This window comes from Camellia sinensis, chromosome 4, assembly GCF_055761805.1.
Source record: "Camellia sinensis isolate YWXY chromosome 4, ASM5576180v1, whole genome shotgun sequence".
In the NCBI taxonomy this organism is placed as follows: Eukaryota; Viridiplantae; Streptophyta; class Magnoliopsida; order Ericales; family Theaceae; genus Camellia; species Camellia sinensis.
Genome location: NC_138964.1, coordinates 99,524,991 through 99,544,369, shown reverse-complemented (window position 1 = coordinate 99,544,369; position 19,379 = coordinate 99,524,991). Strand labels below are relative to the sequence as shown.

The 19,379-nt window shown below is 37.0% G+C and overlaps 2 protein-coding genes across 2 annotated transcripts; one reads left to right on the top strand and one right to left on the bottom strand.

The window, feature by feature from the left end:
• The first annotated feature begins 4,078 nt into the window (after window positions 1-4,078).
• Window positions 4,079-4,465, top strand: LOC145823921 (uncharacterized). The gene has a single exon (XM_082923482.1). The coding sequence runs from the start codon at window positions 4,079-4,081 to the stop codon at window positions 4,463-4,465; it is 387 nt and encodes a 128-aa protein (XP_082779608.1).
• A 12,665-nt stretch (window positions 4,466-17,130) lies between these two features.
• LOC114309747 (PRA1 family protein F2) lies at window positions 17,131-18,284 on the bottom strand. Its single transcript, XM_028255554.2, has one exon. The coding sequence runs from the start codon at window positions 17,858-17,860 to the stop codon at window positions 17,294-17,296; it is 567 nt and encodes a 188-aa protein (XP_028111355.2). The 5' UTR covers window positions 17,861-18,284; the 3' UTR covers window positions 17,131-17,293.
• Window positions 18,285-19,379: the final 1,095 nt, after the last annotated feature.

Sequence of the window (19,379 nt, the reverse complement as noted above, 5' to 3'; positions counted from 1 at the left end):
TATGCCTTAATTCTTGGACCTATTGGCATGCATGCTTGTCTAGCATTTTGTACCACCAATTCAGCACCTTATGGCCACTGATTTAGGCATAGTTGAGGTCTGCCCATATTGGTTTAAGACCATCCTTGCATGTTGTTGCATGCTTGTCTTGCATATTCTTGTATGCTTGCTCCATCTTTGCATGTTGTTGCATGCCATTAGCCTTGTTAGGTTGTTCATATTGCATTGCATGTTTGCTTGCTTGAGTCGCATGTTTGCTATGCTTGTGTTGCATTGTTGTTTGGATTAAGTGTTAATTTGAGTATGAGAAACGAGAAACGTTTCATACTTCAAGTGATGAGACGTGTCTCAATTCTCGGTCGCCGACGCTCTTGATTATCCATGATAGAGTTCTAGGCTTTATGTGTTTATTTGTGCATTCATTTCATATTGATTTTCACAAGTTGGATCTTTGGCCATCATGCATCGGGATGCATGATTGATGGTCGTGGATCCGACTATGCCTCTCCCTTGATGTTTTGAGATGATATGGGGTGGCATGGTGCGTACGTACCCTTGAGAGACCCTCTCTTTTCTCTATTTTGTGCTCTGCTGCAGCTTGGTGTCCCAGCACATCAGTGGCCAGCAGTGCCTTGCAAATGGCCGATACCCCTTCATTTTTGGTCGGCAGTGGCTCCCCATGGCCGGCAGGCCATTGATGCATTCCCCAGCATGTTTTTGGTAAGGTTCAGCAAGAATTCCTTGAGGACACCCTGCAGACAGAGCCTCTAAAGAGCAATAGAAGAGCTTTTCGGGGCGGCATCCGAACATGCATCCTCTCCTTCTTCAAATAGCGCTGGAGCAGCTTGTTTTTAATTGCTTACTTGTTAGTTAGCATCAATTTGTAATAATTAGTTAATTTGTTAATTAATTAAGTTTTGTAATAATTAGTTGTAGCTAGTTCTTCATTTGGTTGTGTAATAATTAATTAGCTTGTTAGTTAGTTAATTAGCCAGCATGTATTATTTATTCGAACCCTCCGTCGAGAGGGCTAATTTTGTAATAAGTGTGCGTGCGTGTGTGCATGTCTTCTAGCCTCCATTTCTTTCTCCCTTTTACTTAACCGCTTTCAATGGTTAGTTCTAGGTCATGTTTCAATTAGCATACTTATGCTCGCATGTTTGCATCCATTCATCTGTCTAACATCCTTATGCTCGCATGTTTACATCATTCATCTACATTGCATGCACCGGGCTCGGTGCATCATACTAACTGCATTGTATTTCAATTCCAAGTTGAATACATGTATCAAATGTCGCATTTTCTATGTCATATTAGAATAGCCGAGCCTATTTCTAGTTGCATTTTGCATGTGTTGCATTAGCCATCTTAACATGAACTAGGATCATGCATTGATTACTAACTAGTTTCTGTTTTGGCTCGGAGTACACTGTGAGTGTTTATACTTTAGCATATTGCATGTGTGTGAATATTGCCATGAAAGCATGCTTGCCACGAGGCTAACTACTTATGTGATATAACTGCCTGAATGCCTGTGGGTGAAGGTTGGATTACTTGAATTGGAACAATTCATTGAAATCCGTGTTTTAGCCTACTTGCGAGTAGCAAACTTCAAATCATTTCCAAAACAAACAGATATGCGATGCTTTGTTCCAAATTAGGCAATCTAGTCTATACTTGTTTTGATGTGCGCATCACATAGTAATTCTAGCTAATTAACCGGAATAAGAACACATGTGTTTTCAAAAACTAGATATCATGTTTAGTAGTGGCCGATCTTTGATCGGGCGAGCGGGGGTGCTCATAGATGACCTTCCCCAATCGTACCCAAGTTTCCAAGCCGAGGCAACTTTGGTGATGACGGACATGTGGCCTTAGGCGCGAGTCAGGATTTCTTAAATTTCTCCAAAATAAAATATTTAGGTGGCAACTCTGTATCTGGCAAAGCAGTCCATGTTTGGCACTTCTTTCTTAAAAATCAGTTTTCCAAAACGATTTGCCAGATTTAGACTCTTTGGTGATTTATCAATCTCACATCGCACATTGTGAGATCAGATTAAGAACTGTGACAATTTGAGTCCGAACTGTAGCATGAGGCCCTCGAGGGCGCGTCTACAGGGGGTGCTCATTGCATGATCTTCCCCAATCGTACCCAAGTTCTCAAGCCGAGGCAACTTTAGTGATGACGGACACATGGCCATAGGCAACGAGTTAGGGTTTCCTAAATTTTCCTAAAAATAAAATATTTAGGTGGCGATTCTGTATCTGGCAAAGCAGTCCATGTTTGGCACTTCTTTCTTAAAAATCAGTTTTCCAAAACGATTTGCCGGATTTGGACTCTTTGGTGATTTATCGGTCTTGCATTGCACTTTGCGAGATTAGATTCAGAAACGTGACATTGGGTCCGAACTGTAGTATGCTAGAGAACAAAACGAGATTCTCTCGGGAGTTCTCCAGGTGCGTCTACTGCAGGCCATCACAAACATCAATATGGAGGGACCAAGGCATGGTCCAAAAATGAGACAGAATGGAAATAGGGTTTGGAAGGATCAAACTTGGAGCATTCCGTTGCGAAAGTTGAGCACTCGACGAGCGACCAAACTTGTCATCGGATGTACCTGCAAGCACATCCAAGTCTTGAGGATGGTCAAAAATGGGGTGTCTACAGTGTGATAGCATTTAAAACACTTCAGGTGGCCCTTACTTCCACCCCAATCATAAAATCACTGGATTGGTCACTCCCATTTGAAATCATGTGTGATGCCTCAAACTATGCGATCGAGGCAGGTTTGGGCCAAAGGGTAAATAAAGTACCCTATGTTTTTTATTATGCTAGTTGTGCTCTCTCTGGTGCACAACTGAACTACACTACCACCGAGAAAGAGTTGCTAGCTGTGGTGTTTGCCTTAGATAAATTTCGACCCTATCTCCTAGGTTCCAAGGTCATAGTCTTTACTGATCACGCCACTTTGCGGTACCTATTATTAAAGAAAGTGACCAAACCTAGGTTGATTAGATGAACTTTATTGCTTCAAGAATTTGACCTAGAGATCCAAAACAAGAAAAGATCTGAGAATGTGGTGGCAGATCACCTCTCCTGAGTCCTTGTTGAGCACACCACTGACCCTTTAACGTTCCATGATTCATTCCCGGATGAACAACTTCTTGTGGTGATACAAGCGAACCCCTCGTGGTTTGCTCATATTGTGAATTACTTGGCCATGGGGCAAATTCTAAAAAATTGGTCTAAGTAAGACAAAGACCGATTCTTTTCACAAGTCAAGTATTATTTTTGGGAGGATCCGGAATTGTTTAAATATTGTCCTAATCAAGTGATCCAACGGTCTGTGCTAGTGAGTGAGGTGCATAGAATTCTTACATTTTGCCATTCTTTTGCATTCTTAAAGCCACCATGGTTTTACAAAGCGGGATTTATTAGCCTGCCATTTTTAAGGATGCTCATCAATTGTGTAGAACTTGTTTGCGTTGTCAGCAAATGGGTTCGGTGTCTCGTCATGATATGATGACCATGTCTCCTATTTTAGTGGTAGAGATTTTTGATGTATGGGGTATTGATTTAATGGGCCCTTTCCCGTCATCATTCGGGTTTGAGTACATTCTCTTAGCAATAGATTATGTTTCTAAATGGGTGAAAACTATAACTATCTGAACAAACGGCCATAACATAGTGATAAAGTTTTTGAATGAAAACATCTTTAGTCATTTTAGGTTTCCTAGGGCCATGATAAGTGATCAAGGTACACATTATTATAATCAATTCTTTTAGTCAGTAGTCAAGAATTACGCAATTACTCATAAAGTTGGCACTCCATACCACCCTCAAATTTGTGGCCAAGTAGAGGTATACAATAAGGAGGTGAAGCACATTATAAAGAAAAAGGTTAGGCCAGATAGAAAAGATTGGTCAAAATGTTTGATTCATGCTTTATGCCTACCACACTGCTTATAAGAAACCCATTGGGATGTCCCCATATGGGTGGTGTATGGCAAAGCTTGTCACCTCCCGGTTGAACTTGAGCATCAAGCGTTGTGGGCTATAAAGAAGTTTAAATTCGATATGGCCGCAGCTGGATTTAATCGGAAATTGCAACTCGATGAGTTAGAGAAGATTAGAAATTATGCATATGAGAGTTCGAAAACTTTTAAGGCTTTGAATAAGGAATTTCGTGATAAGCACATCAATCGAAAATCATTTGAGCCCGACCAAAAAGTTTGGTTCTTTAATTCGAAATTGAGACTCTTTCTAGGTAAGCTTAGATCAAGATGGGATAGCCCCTTCGTGGTCATCGAGGCATTTATTCATGGCGCCATTAAGGTGCAAGATCCACAAAATGGTCACACCTTTAAAGTGAATGGCCAAAGATTGAAACCTTATATAGAGGGGATTAGGAATGGTGATATGATTAAGTCCATTCCTTTGATGGACACATTTTATTCTGATTGAGACATAGATTTCTTATTCTCTTTTCTTTCCTTTCTATTCTGATTTTTATTCTTGTTATTCTATACATGATGTCTAGGAGTCTTTAAATCCTCTAAAGGTGTGATTCCTTTGGTGTTAGTCGTACCCAAACGACATCTGGCGGTCTGGTATAGCCACCTAATTGTGTTTGTAGTGAGTTCTTAGGAGACCAACTAAGACAGTGGAAACTAGAGTTCGATGGCAAAGCCTAGAACATAAAGGTTTGGAATTTCCAAGACTAAAGTTTGGTTTAAATACCTAGGGGTATGGAGATTGCTTCAAAACCACCCCGGCTTGAACTCTGTATGGTAGACCCATAGGTCGAGTTAACTTTAGGCGCCTCGATTCTGGATACCAAATCAACCTAGTTTGTCACTTTGTTGGAGAATAGGGAAAGTTAAAAACATGGTTAGGAAGAAAAGTAGTACTAGTGGTTTTTGCGTGAAGATTATACTTTTGTTGAGCATTTAGATGTTTTTTCAAAGTGCTATTCTTATTTTGAATGTGAAATAAAGGTACAAGTTGGACTGGGGGAGTAAATGGCTATAGCAGTGTTATTTCTTCAAAAAAACAAAAATTGGACGCACATGCGGCTCACCTGGGCTCACGAGCGGCCAGTCCCTAATGGGCTACTACTAAACAGTCGCTGGAGTGGCCAAATTCCACAACTAGAGCGGCCTAATATTCACCACACGTGCAGTCCACCACGGCGCACGAGAGGTCTATTTATTTTTATTTTTTTTAAAAGACAAAAATTGGGCATTGTGGACTCGCCTTTTTCCGCGCCTCGCCTTTCAATAAGGGTTTGAAAAGAAAGCCTCACAGTTTGGACTCCCGTGGTTCTAAATCTAGTCTCACAAGTGCAATGTAAAACTAATAATCACCAAAGAGTCCAAATCCGACAAACCTTTTTGAAAAATCGATTTTAAATCAAATAATGCCAAAATTAGACTGCTTTACCAGATACAGAGTTGCCACCTAAATATTTAATTTTTGGGAAAATTTAGGAAACCCTGACTCGTGCCAAAGGCCACGTGTCCGTCATCACCAAAGTTGCCTCGACTTGGGAACTTAGGTACGAGAGGGGAAGGTCCTGAAATGAGCACCCCCGCTCACCCGATCAAAGATCGGCCTATACTAATCATGATATGATTTTTTATAAACATTATATGTTCTTATTCCGGTTAGTGAACTAACTTTACTATGTGACACACACAAGCAAGTATAGACTAGACGCAAGACTTGGAACAATTCAACTCATGTTTGTTTTAAAAAATGGTTTCAATTTGCCACCCTCAAGTTGGCTTAAAAATGCGGATTTGCCACCAAACATAGTGGGCTTAAACATGATTTGCCACAACAAAGTGGGCTTAAAACACACATTCGTTGAATTGTTCCAATTCAAACAAGCCTTCATCCACAGGCATTCATGCAGTTTAGCATTTAAGCACATAGCCTCATGGCAAGCATGTGAATCATGGCAACATGGCAATCACACTCATGCAAGTATGCTAAAGCATAAAAACTCACCGAGTACTTCAAGCCAAAATAGAAACTAATTAGAAAAATGCATGATCCTAACTATATAAAATGTCTAATGCAACACATGCAATAATGCAATTAATAGGCTCAGCTACTAATATGGCAAGTGAATCGATTTGAACAACATGCGATTAAACACATACTCAAATAAGATATTGAAATCACAATGTAGTTTGAATGATACGCTGAGCCTTGGTGCATGCAAGACAAATGAATAGATGCAAACATGCAAGCATAAGGTATGCTAATCGAAATATGATCCCTAATCTAACCATCAAAAGCGATTAAATAAAAGGGAGAAAGACGTGGGGTTGGAAGAAATACACGCACGCACACACACTTATTACAACATTATGCACTCATGAAGGAGGGTCCAAATGAATAAGCTAACTAGCTACGCTAATTATTACAACAGTTTTAACTAACTATTCTAAGCTAGTTAAATATTACAAATCAAAGTAATTAGCTAAATACTAAGCTAATTAAGTACAAAGCAGTTAAACTAATTAATTAGCTACCACTAATTAACTAAACAAAGTAATTAAATGGCCTCAGGAAGCGAGGGATGCATGCATGCTTGGTTCCTCTACCCGAAAAGTCACCATTTTGCTGCTGCAAGCCTCTGTTTGCACATTTGAACACCAATAGTGTTGTCCACTTTCAGAACATCTCCACTTCAACTTACCAACACACTGTGCAATTTTCATTGGTGGCCGACAGGGGGCCTGTCGGCTACCAATGGTGGCCGTTCGGCTATTGGTGGTGGCCGATCGGCCACTAACGACATGAACTCCTCTTTTTGCTACAACAGAGAGCAGACAGAGCAAAACAGTGTATTCTCACAGGTTTGTGTATACTGTTTACACTCTTTATCATCAAACAAGCTAAAATGAGTGAAACTCTTGGCTCTCAAACCATAAATCAAGCAATTTCCATGCATGATGGCCAAAGAACCAAGTTTGTACAAGTTTAATGAGTGCAAAATAAAACTCAAAAAGACCACCACCCTATCATGCATGATCAAGGGTGATGGTGACCAAGGAAAATGGCACATTTCATCACTTTAAGTATGAAATGTCCCATTTTCCTCGTGTTCAAATTAACGTCCGATTCGAACACATGCAATGCAATGCAACACAACACAACACAAAAGATGCTTATCTTGCTTCTTTTACTTGTCCAATTTGTTTACTCATTTTAAATTACCGATTTATTTTTTAATCGATTAAGTCCAAAGGTGAGTGTCCTCTAATGGAAAGATGGCTCAAACCACAAGTCACTTTGATCATGAAAGAGGCATTACACTGTTGGTAATGAACCCCCTAAGGGATTAAACCATTAGGTGCAACACCTCAATTTCACACTTAGGCAAACAAGTGGTTTGAAACGACTTTTAAAGCAAACAAAAGAGTAAAGAATAGAGGGAGGTTGCAGAGATTTTAAGTGTTAAAATGGAGTGCAAAACAACACTAAAACACTAAGCTAGTGAAAGAAATAACACTACAACTATGCAATACAAGCCTCAACTGAATTAACCAGCCCAAAATAGAGCCAAAATAGGTCAAAACAGCGGCAAAAAACATGTTGTACTAAAGCTAAGGTAAGCTAGAAAAACATGCTAACTCATGAAGCTAACTAGGCATGCAAATAAGACACAACAATGGGAGGCTAACCCCTCCAATTTTGGACTTCAAAACAAAGTTTTTACCACTGAAAAACCTATGAGATTCAATGGTTAAAAGGCCCAAAAAAGTTATTTTCAAAGTGATGAAAAGATGGCACAAAAGCTTCACAAGCTAAAATACAAAAGGGGTAGACAACCCCCTAACTCAAAATAGTTCAAACCACCACTTTTAGGTCTCAAAAATAGAACTTTTTACATGCCAAAACCAGCCAAAAAATAGTATAAAAAGATGGCACAACAAGTATTGAAAACAAGTCTAGGAAAGGTAAGTTCTATACCTTTGAAGCACAGCACAAAACAGCCACAAATTCAAGCTCAAACCTCCTTCTAGAGCTCAAACAAGGTCCCACGTTATCTCAGCCCAAAGGTGAGAGTGTTTGGTTAAGGGTTGATGTGCAAAAGCTAAGAGAAAGTAGGCAAGTGTATGCAAAATAACAAGAGAGACAGAAAATTCTAGAGAGAGAGATTTTTGTTCTAAAAATACTAACCCCCCCAAAATGGGGGAGGACACCCCCTATTTATAGAAATCCACCCCTTGAGCTTAGATATATCCTGCCATCCACGTGTATGAAGATGCAGCTCAGTGTACAACAGCTGGCACAGCTGTCAATAAATATCTGGAAAAAGAGACTGGTGGCCGTCGGCCACCACTGGTAGCCAACCGGCCATATCCATGGCCGACAGGAACAACCCATGGCCGACAGGCTTGGGGGGTGGCTGACAGGTCACTAATATGTCCAGACACCAAGTTTTAGTCCAAAACAAGGTAGAGAAAGAACAAGGTTCAAAGGCTCAAAGACAGGGCATTCCACCGAGGACTTCGGGTGCTCAAAACGAACACAAACAAGCACAATCATCGCGTGCGCAAACGATGACGTCTAAGTCTTGAGGACAGTCAAAAATGGATTGTCTACATACGTACGAGCGGTCCAAGCTCAAAATCATTCTTCTTAAGCGCCGCTAGAGCAGCCCAATTTCACTGCTGGAGTAGCTCATAATTCAGCGTACATGCGGCCTTGATGAGTGCATGTACATCTAGCCGAAAAGAAAAAAAAAATTCCCAGGAGTCAAAAGCCAAACCCTAGCCTTCTTTGACCATCCTTTTCTCAGCACTTTCTCTCTCTACCTCTCACCATCTTCTTTCCTCTCTCTCTCTCTCTAAACTCCACCAACCCATCAAACCCCACCATCACCAATCCTTCTTCGTTCTACCTCTACCTAACTTTTTCTCACCACCACCTTACTATCAGAGCATCACCATCTTCTCTGACCAACGACCTTCTGGTGGTCTTTTTTTTTTTTCCTGGCTGATCTTCAATCTTCTCTTTTTCATCATTTTTCTTTATATTTTTTTTAAGGTAAATCCTTCTTTTTGTTTAGGTTTCTTAGTCCTCACTTGTACTATAATACATTGGTAGTTTAATGGTAGTTTTGAACATTGTTCATCATCATTATTAAAATAAAAAAATAAATAAAATATGGACAGCAAAGGAGATGACCACCACACGTACGGCGATATCCAGAGCACGTGCGGCCCACCCAAAAAAAAAATCAAAAAAAAAAAAAGGGCTTATGGTTGCCTATATTTTAATGTAGTTGTTAGTGGTTTCTTATTTATTAACTTTAATTTAGTTGCTTAGTTTAGTTGGTTAGTGGTTTAGTTTTTATTTTTGTTTTCGTCTTCATTTTTATTTTTTTATTTACTTTTTTTTCTTCTTTACTAACTAGTTTATTTATTTCTTTTATTTCATTTTTTTATTTCTCTGTTTTTTGTTATTTATTTATTTTTTATTTCTTTTTTTTTTGTTTCCTTTAGTTCATTACATTATTTCATCTAATTTAACTCACTTGTCTCATGGGAATTTAGTCTAAGTTAATTTAGGGTAGTATTCACACATACATACACACACACACACACAAAAGAAGAGAAATTTGAAATAAAAGAAATTCGATAATGGGACGACAATGAGAAATTGAGTGATTTGCGCATACATGTGATATTTGATGAGTTCTAATATAATATTTCCACGTTTTTTGTTGTGTTGGTTGTGTTATTTTGTGCAGTTATGGTTTCATAGTCTAGCCGACCACCCAAACGCCCTTGCAATGCCAACATAGGAAGTAGGGATATGATAACCACCATCTGGGCCGACAAACAAATTGCATCTGACACACCCATTGCATCTGACACACCCTTTGACATCGCCTTCTTCCAGCGCCACCAACCCACTACGTGGAGCATGCAACAACTTGAAGATCGAGGCCTACTGGGTGTATACAATGTCATTGAACCAGTATATCCTCGCATTGTGCGAGTATTTTATCAAAACAAGTATATCAATGACGAGGCCTCAAGAACCCTTCTTTCCATTGTTGATAGGGTTCAGTTAGCAGTCACACCAGCCTCCATTCCTGAGACTCTTAATTGTTCAATGGACACTATCTATACAGAGCAATTCCCGATGTTCACTCGGGAACTCACAAACCTGGCACTAGTGACCGAATTCTATGAAGGGCGGCAGGACGATGATAACTGCACCAATATCTGCCATGCTAACTTACCATACCGGCTCCTCTCCCTTGATGTGGTTCTCAAAAAGAATGTAATACCTCTAGGCCACAAGAAGAATCGGCGAGGGGACTTCCTCCGCGCCTTGCATCGATTCGATTTTGGGTTTTGGGTCAACATCCCTACATTGATCTTTAACCAAATGGCCCGTATATTGACTGAAGTCAAACTGTACAACACCCGAGGATGTTCTACATGGGTCCTCCTCTTCGCTAACCTCATTACAGTACTCATCAAAAGACAAGAGAATACTCACTCGATCCGAATGAGGTTCAACTGCAATCACCACCGTTCTATGCTAAAACCCAATGGCACCAAACCACTGCTCGCCTACCACCTCCACTAGTCATCCTTGATGCACCGGCCAACCCCAATGATGTTTTGACAGAGCCCGTCGCAGCACCAGCGCCACCACCACCACCATTCTACATAGCGCACGTGCAATATCAGGCTATTTTGGATAATCAAGCCGCCATTCAGCAATTCGTGGTTGACCTCCGCATGGACTATCAAGCGTGTCGGGATTACTCACAAACGACATTTGACCAAATTAATGCGCGTCAGCTCAAGTATCAACAATCAGTTGCATTTATGCAAACTTATGCATATCGGGAATTGAGCCAGCAGCACTTTGATCAGCTTAGCACTACGGTTCATGATGAGGCATTCGAGACTTGGATGCATGCCTTATTTGAGCAGTACTTTCCACCACCGTCGGGTTCTAATTAGTGAAACACAATTTATTTTCTTTGTTTATATGTCTTTATTTATTTTTATTTTTTTCCTTTTTATACTATACAGTCAAAAAAATACAATAAATAAATAAATAAATAAATTGTGTGTGTGTGTGTTTGGTTTGTCTCTCTTTTGCTGGATGTGCACCTACACTGTCTGCTAATATCCTCTCTCTCTCTCTCTCTCTCTCTCTCTCTCTCTATCTCTCTCTCTCTCTCATATTACTATCTACTTCACAGTTGCTTACATTGAGGATAATGTTGTCTTCTAGTTTGGGGGGTGAAAGTGTATTTATACTTGTCATAATTCACAATTTATGTTTGTACTTGTTGCACTTGATTGCACCACTTCACTTGATGTTAGCTTTTTGCTAGTATGGTAGTGAGAGCATATGTCAATTGGGAAACATAGTAGACTTGTATGAAATCGGTTTATTGGGTAAATACTAGCATGTGATGTCTTCACTAGGATAAACGTTTGTGTTTGTGGTATTAGTACACTTGTCATGAGTATGTCTTGATTCACATGAACACTTTATCATAGCCGTGACTTCTCTATTATAATCCCTGGTGTACATCATTAATAATTTCTAGTGTTGTAGAAAAGAATAAATAAGTAGCCTTGATTCTCAAAATAAATAAAAATTAAAAAAAACTTGACTTGTTTGAGTTCGTAACCTCTTTAACTCGAGTTATTAAGCCCGTAGGGGTGTCTTTAAACCTAGTGCCCTAAACTCGTCTGGTTTAGGAGTCATTGGCTCAATAGTTGCTACATTGATTAATTATAAAGCTTAAGGGACCTAGACATTGCACAGTTAAGAAAAAATAATGAAAATAACTTGTTCGGATCCGTAGCATTTTCAGCTCGAGTTATTAAGCCCATAGGAGTGTCTTCACACCTAGTACCCTAAAACCATCTGGTTTGGAAGTCATTGGCCGAATGCTTGTTACATGGGTTGATTAGGAAACTTAATGGATTAAGACATTATACAGTCTATAAAAAGAATAAAAAATATATATTTGAGAATCTTGGTTGCAAAAGTTTAGACTTTTTTTCTATATGTGTTGGGTGTTATTATGAGTTACACTGGGCTATTATAGTGGACATTTAACTAGTTATGGGGATTACACTTTACACCAAGGGCACTGATGATGTGTTTACTAGCATTCACAAGTACAGCGGACTTAACTTTTGTAATACTGAATTGTGGTTCTTGCTCAATGGATTCCTTTATGCTTGTCCATTGTGCCTTCAATGACTCATCATGTCTTAATATCGAACTGTAGTTGGCATATAAGTTAATTGTTAGGTGCAGTAGTGTGGTAAATTGTTGTTGGGAAGATGTGAATATGTTGATGTTTGTGGGTATCATTTCTGGAAACCCTCACAAGACTATGGGGGTGTTTGGTGAGGCTTTTTTGAGCCAACTTATGACTTCTGGTTTTTAAAAAGTTATTTTGGACTATTTGGTTAAACTTATTTCAAATACCTTCTAATTTTGGACTGTTTGGTTAAACTTATTTCAAACACCTTCTGATTCTAACAACTTATTTTAAGTCAAAAAAACTTATTCTGAGAAGCTGTTCACACCTTACTTCTGATTATCAACTTCTACTGTGGACATGTTAATTCACGGTTATACTCTTAAATTTTTTTATTTTTTTATTTTTTTAAAATAGAAAAAGACACAAATGGACTATAAAATATTATTTTTTTTATGAGAAATGTAGACAAATAGTGAATAATAAAAAATAAAAGTTAATTGAAAAAATTATTTCACAGCTTATTTAACAAACACTACTCAGCAACTTAAATCTATAATCCAACTGTTATACCAAATAGATTAACAACTTCTGATTAAGTCATAATCTATAATCTGTTAAGGTATAATCTATAATCTGTTTTAACAGCTACACCAAACAGGACCTATATTCGTCAACTTGGGGTAATCTTATGGTTTAAAGACTTGTGGCATATACTAAATGCAATCGTGATCCCTACGAAAGTGGCTTAGAGTTATTTTATTTTTCTAATTTCTTTTGTTTTGCTCAAGGACTAGCAAAATATAAGTTGGGGGATGTGATGTAGGCCGAAAGGTACCACATTGAGACTACTTAAGTTACATTTATAGTATTTGAATTTTGTTTATTTGGTGAAGATGATGGCCTTGTTTGGTTTAACTCTCAAAACACAATTTTTGAAAAAAGAAAATCCAAAATTTTGTTTGATTAGAAATTTTTTGAAAAAAAAAAAATTCAAAATCACTTTCTCTCTCGTAAACATAATCAATCATTTTTTCTCTCTCCTCACTCCTTCTCAATTACTTTTTCGCTCACATACATCTACTCAACTATAACAAAATATCAAATCATCTCAAATTTCCATACTCTAAAACTATTTCAAAAATATACAACCAAACAATTTCAAAACTCTTTCTCCAAAAAAAAAAATTGAAAATTTATCTCCTAAAATCAAACCAAATACACCCGATGTGTTTTGTGCACTTATACAGATTTGGTAAGCAACACATAAATTCAAGCAACAAGTCACACAAAAGCAAATTTCTTGTGCAAGTAGTGAAAATTCTCGACTTACCACCTCACCGCACGTGCGTCCCACCACCACTCAAGCAGAAATTGTGGGTGCTCGAGCGGTCCACCTAGGGACACGTACCCAGAATTTTGAGCTCGTTCTGCTGAGAATAAAAAGAAGAAAAAGAGTTGCTTTAGGGTTCCGAAATATTTCAGAAGATGGGAGAGGTTGGGGTTTGGAAAGAAGGGTTCTCAAGCTTTAAGAACATCTTTTAGGGGGATTTCTTCTTCTTCTACCTCTTCTCACTCCTCCATGAGTGGCTAACCTTCTATTTCTAGGGTTTTGATGAAACTCCAACCAAGTAAATAGGGTTTTTTTTATTATTATTATGTAATGGTTTGAACAAGTTGAAGTTGTATAGTATTCAAGAAGTTTTAAATATATTTTCATTATTTCTTTCAAATATTCTACTTTCTATGATTGTTGAATGCTTTCCATGCAATGGTTTTCCATGCTTTCATATTCAAAGTATGAGACAAGTAATACTACAAGGGGCAAGTTGTATTGTTATCCTAGTTTAGAGTAAACAACTCGTGCTACTTGAGATGGTTCATGCCTTTACATTGAATGCGATAATTCTCTTGATCAATGCTTCGGACTTGTAGTTACGAAGTATTGTTTGATTCGAACTACAACATAATTAGTTTTCAAATTGAGATCTTATTTATGTAACTAGTGGTGAATTCATTATCTGAGGTTTTTCTCAAAATCAGTAACTTCATCTTTATTTTAATTGCTAATTTGATCTCTTAGTTATTTTAATTACCATTAGTTTATGAACAATTGTCTCTTTGATCAAAATTAAATTAGAAATTTAACAATTAAATTAGTTTAATTTCACATTTGTCCCTGTAGATGGATAGATGGACTTACCATTATTCAAAGAAATTTGATATAGTTTAGTGTTTATTTTTAGTGTGTCAAACAACCCATCAACTATAAATTTATATTTTTGAATAAAATTTTGGATAAAAATTATGAGTTTGTAGTCCTTTCTCAAATGAAAGCACTAGTGTCTGTTTGATTTGATTTTTCATAAACTATTTTTAGATGAATTTTCATTTGTTTTTAGTGATTTTTTTAAAATATTTTAATCATTATTTTGTACTTTTAGATGCAACTAATCAAGATGCATCTTAAAAAAATAAACAAATTATTATTAAAAAAATCACTAAAAACACACGAAAATTTGAAAAAATATATATATATTTTTGCATTTTTTCCTGGTTTTCGTTTTTTTTTTTAGTGAATTTTTTTTTATGTTTTAGCTAAACTTTTTTACTTTTTAAATAAATTTAATCTTGATATATCTAAAAAAAAAAGACTAAAATATAAAAATAGTTCAGCAATGACAAACGAAAACTCATCTAAAAATAATTTTTGAAATCTGTAACCAAACAAAGCCTTACACTTTGTTTGGATCGTGAGGTCATAAAATAAAAGGAATGATTGTGGTATCTTATTTAGATGAGAAAATGAATGAAATTATTGTATTTTCTCATTGTAATGTTTGGATAAGTAAAAAACACAAAAATATGTGAGAGAGTGATATGAATGAGATTTCTTTTTCCTTCATTTATGTTTTAAAGGGCAATCTCAATATAATAGCTATTTTATAAACAATCAATTTGTTTCTTATCAAAATTTTACTATTTTTGGAAAAAAAATAAAATAAAATAGATAAAACAAGTCAATCTTCTTTATCACACTTTTCGCCAAATCACTCAATCCAAACCAAATGTTATTATAATTGATAAATTACACTAACCTCTCTTGAAGTTTATGGTAATTACAGATACCTCTCCTTAGGTTTTTAAAATGACAATTACCTCCCTTAAACGTTGTCCTATGTGAAGATGCTGTTAATTTTTTAGTTGGTTTTACCATTTTAGCCTTAGTTGATTTGTTAAATGATTAAACTAACATTTTAATGTACAAATGAATTAATGAACTCTAAAATAATTGTAGTATCAAATTTGCAAAGGCTACCAACTTTTAGTTGGTTTAGTATGCGATTCATGTATTAAAAATATTAATATTGAAAAACAGTTTTATGAAGAAAATAAACCCGTTGCTTTTCCATTTTATAAATAAAAAATATTATGTTTGTAAAAAAAAAAATGAATTTTTGTTGTGTTTATAAAACAAAATAATAATAAGTTTGGTTTTCTTATAAAATATTAGCGTCATTAATTTTGGAATGTAGTCAAGAAAACTTTTAGAATTGTAGAGTAGGTATCAATTCATTGGAATGGATGAAGGGTAAAGTGGGAATTTTCAAAAGCAATTATCAATTCCAATTCTTTGGCTTCTATTTGCCCCCCTTACTTCTTTGAACCCCACCCAGTAAAATGAAACCCTTTCATTTTGTTTTTGAACCCCCACCTTAATATCAACTATACTCAAAACCCCAAAACAAAACCCAAACCCAAACCTTAAGCCTAACCCCAGCTCCACCTCCATCTCCAGTTCACTCCAGACGACAGCCTCCTTCAACAGCCATCCTAGTGTTTTCCACCAGCGACCACCCTCCGATCATCTCTCACCATTGCAACTCCCTTTCACTTCTCTCTCTAATTTGGGTTCTCTCTCTCTCTCTATTGTCTTTGCTTCCTTGCATTCCGATCAAATATGAGTGAGAAACAAAGCAAAAGGAAAGACCCATCAACAATGGCTACTATTAAAACCACTATCACAAGTTATGACGAGTGATTTCATAGTCATATGTCTTGTCGTCCTCCTTCTCCTTCTTTTTCTTCATCTTCTTTTGAAAACCCTAGGTACTCTCTCTCTCTCTCTCTCTCTCTCTCTCTCTCTCATACTTGATCTTTCTCGCAGTGGATAGGGAGGAAACAATGGCGGAGTGGGTTTGGCAACGCAATGCTGAATGAATTTTGAATGTTCAACAACACAATGCTAAACGAATCTTTTTGTTTGGTAACACAAAGTTGAATGGGTCAACTTTACAATCGCGATCTCTACCCTTGTTACAGCTGCGATCGCAGCATGCATGATGGAGATCTCTCTCTCTGATTCAAATCTACTGTAGGGGTTAGGGGTGCTTGTCGATGGAGGTAGTGGCAGATTACGATGGAGGGAGTGGTGGTTATGGAGGAGAGGGGTGGTCGAAGATGGAAATGATTAGGGATAGGGTTAGGATTTGAAAAATTAGGATTAAAATATTAAGAATGAAGGTAAAAGTGAAATTTTAGGTTGATCAAAATTGGAATTAACCAAAATTCAAGGAGGTGGGGGTGCTAAGAAGAAATGTAGGGGTTAATAGCAATGGTCAATTCTTTCGTTGACAAAAAAAAGTAGGAGAGGTAATTGTCATTTCACAAACTTGAGAAAAGGTGTCTGCAATTGTCATAAATCTCATGGAAGGTCAGTATAATTTACCCTCCCAAAATTTAGTAGTGATTTTCAAGCCCAAAACAAAAATAAATAAATAAAAATGCATCAGTCGATTTCTGTTTGGATTTTCGACTTACTAATCATTTTTCAGTGCCAAATAAGAAAAGATAGTTTGGAGAACAATTCTATAAGCTAGAATGAGAATCACATAAAATTATTAGTAGTAAAACACAGTTACTTACACAATGGCAAGGCGAAGAACGAAAAACACAATCACTTTTAGCAATCAGTACTAATACAGAAACAGTAGAGCACCCAAGCAGAGAGCAATTTGCTAAGACGAAGACGATGAGACTCCAACAAAAGAAACACTAGCTCCATCAGCTTCTTCATCCAAAAACAAGTCATCAATCTTCATCAAAGCAGCATGAATCAAAACAAGCACAACTCCAACAAAGACGGAGATGAGTATATTGGCGGTGGCGTGAGTGAACAAGAGGAGAAGGATAGTGAGGACCGAGAGTACAATCAGCACAACGCGATCGTCGATGGTGTGGTTAAAAATGAGTAGAGGATCGTCGCGGAGGAAGTAGAGGAAGAGCCAGGCGGCCATGGTGATGATAAAGACGATGAGAGAGATGGGTTGCCAGAGGAGGCTAAGGAAGAGGAGGAAGAGCACGAAAATGGCATAGTTGGTGCGGAAGAAGGTGAGGTTGGTTGTGATCCGTCCCAATGCTTCGTTGAGGGTAGCAGGAAGGGAAACGGAGTGGAGGTTCAACATGTCCTTCCATGGCAGAGGTGTGGCTAGGCCTGAGTTCAATCGCTCCTTTGCGCGGGAAATGAACTCTAGGTTTGGCACTGCTGCCGAGGATGACGTCAGGATTGTACCGTAAGTCGTCATTTTCCGGCGACTCTGCGGTGTGCTATAAAGTCGATGATCACTCACTCCCTCCCTTCACTGTCTGTGTTTGTGTCTCCGTTCCTCCTCTCTCTCCTCCTCTATTTCTGTTTTAAGAATGAGAATTAAAGAAGAAGAAAAGGCGGTGTAAAAGAGAGAACGTTGCGGGTGAAGAACCCAATAATTCCTCACTTTAAGATGGACTGATTGAGAACAATGAAGGGTTTAGATTGGTGGGGGTTCATGGGGCGTGATAGATGGTGGAAACATGGTGTTGTGCGGTGTGAATTAAATTAACAACGTTAACAAGTACTTCCTCTACTGGTTTAATGCTAGAAAATATGTGAAAGGTGTCTTAAAAATATATATTGATTTCAATAAAAACGTATAGAATTTAGTAAAAAATTTCTTTTGTTCTTCAAATATTTTGTCATTTACTTGTGTCATATAGATACTTGTTAGCATTTTATAGAATGAAGAATTCGGATAATAGAGTTTATTCAATTATTTTAATTCATTAGCTTGGTTTTGTGTTTAAAAATTATTAACAAGGTAGAATTGAATTGGCTGTCTGTTTAAAGGTTTATGTCAATTTTTTTTTTTTTGTTTTTTTTATCGACAAAGAAGGACATTCCGTAGGAATATCATAACATTCGTAAATTCTAATTTCAAAGTAACCGATCATTGGATTAGAGTTGAGTTGGGCTGAGGTGAATTAGTTTGGTTGGGTTCTAATGCATAATGATTCAATCTTATATTTAAAATTTAAAATAAATTATAATGAAGTCAATTTTACATTTATTAGTGTTAATGGGAACCGAACAAGTTATACGCGGAGAGACAGCGGAGCCAACATAACAACTATACGCTTTGTCGTCTCCGCCTTGAGAGGATGGATTGATTAGGTGGGGAAAAGACCACACTAAGCGTCGTGGGGACGGCGCTAATGCGAAGACGCCAAGGTAACAACGAAACCAGGGGGACTTGCCACTACATGGCGTGTTGCAAGCTGCCAAAACTTGTCAAATGCATTGCCTTACCATATTTGGGATTTTCATTTTTTATTTTTTGGGTGCAAGTTTCATTTTTTTTTTTTTTTTTTTTTTAAAGGTTGATACTCCATCTAAAAAAAAAAAAATCTTAATATTTGACCCTTATAACAAAATAAATTCTAAATTTTTAGTTGTATCAATTTAAATCTTAATCCTTTGATTTGTTATTAATTTAAACTATTTGTCTATTTTTGTTAAGAAAAAATTGATAAAAAGAGATATTTTAGTTATTAAACTCATTAAAAATAATATTTTAAACATTTTATATACAATTATATTGAGTTTAATAGTTAAAATATCCAGTTTTGTCGGTTTTACCTAACGAAAAAAGACAAATAATTTACATTAAAAACAAATCAAAATATTAGGATTTAAATTGATAGAATTAAAAATTCTGATTTTATTTTGTTATAAGGGTCAAATTGATGAGTTTTATTTTTCTTTTTCGTTTTTAATTATCTCCCAAAAAA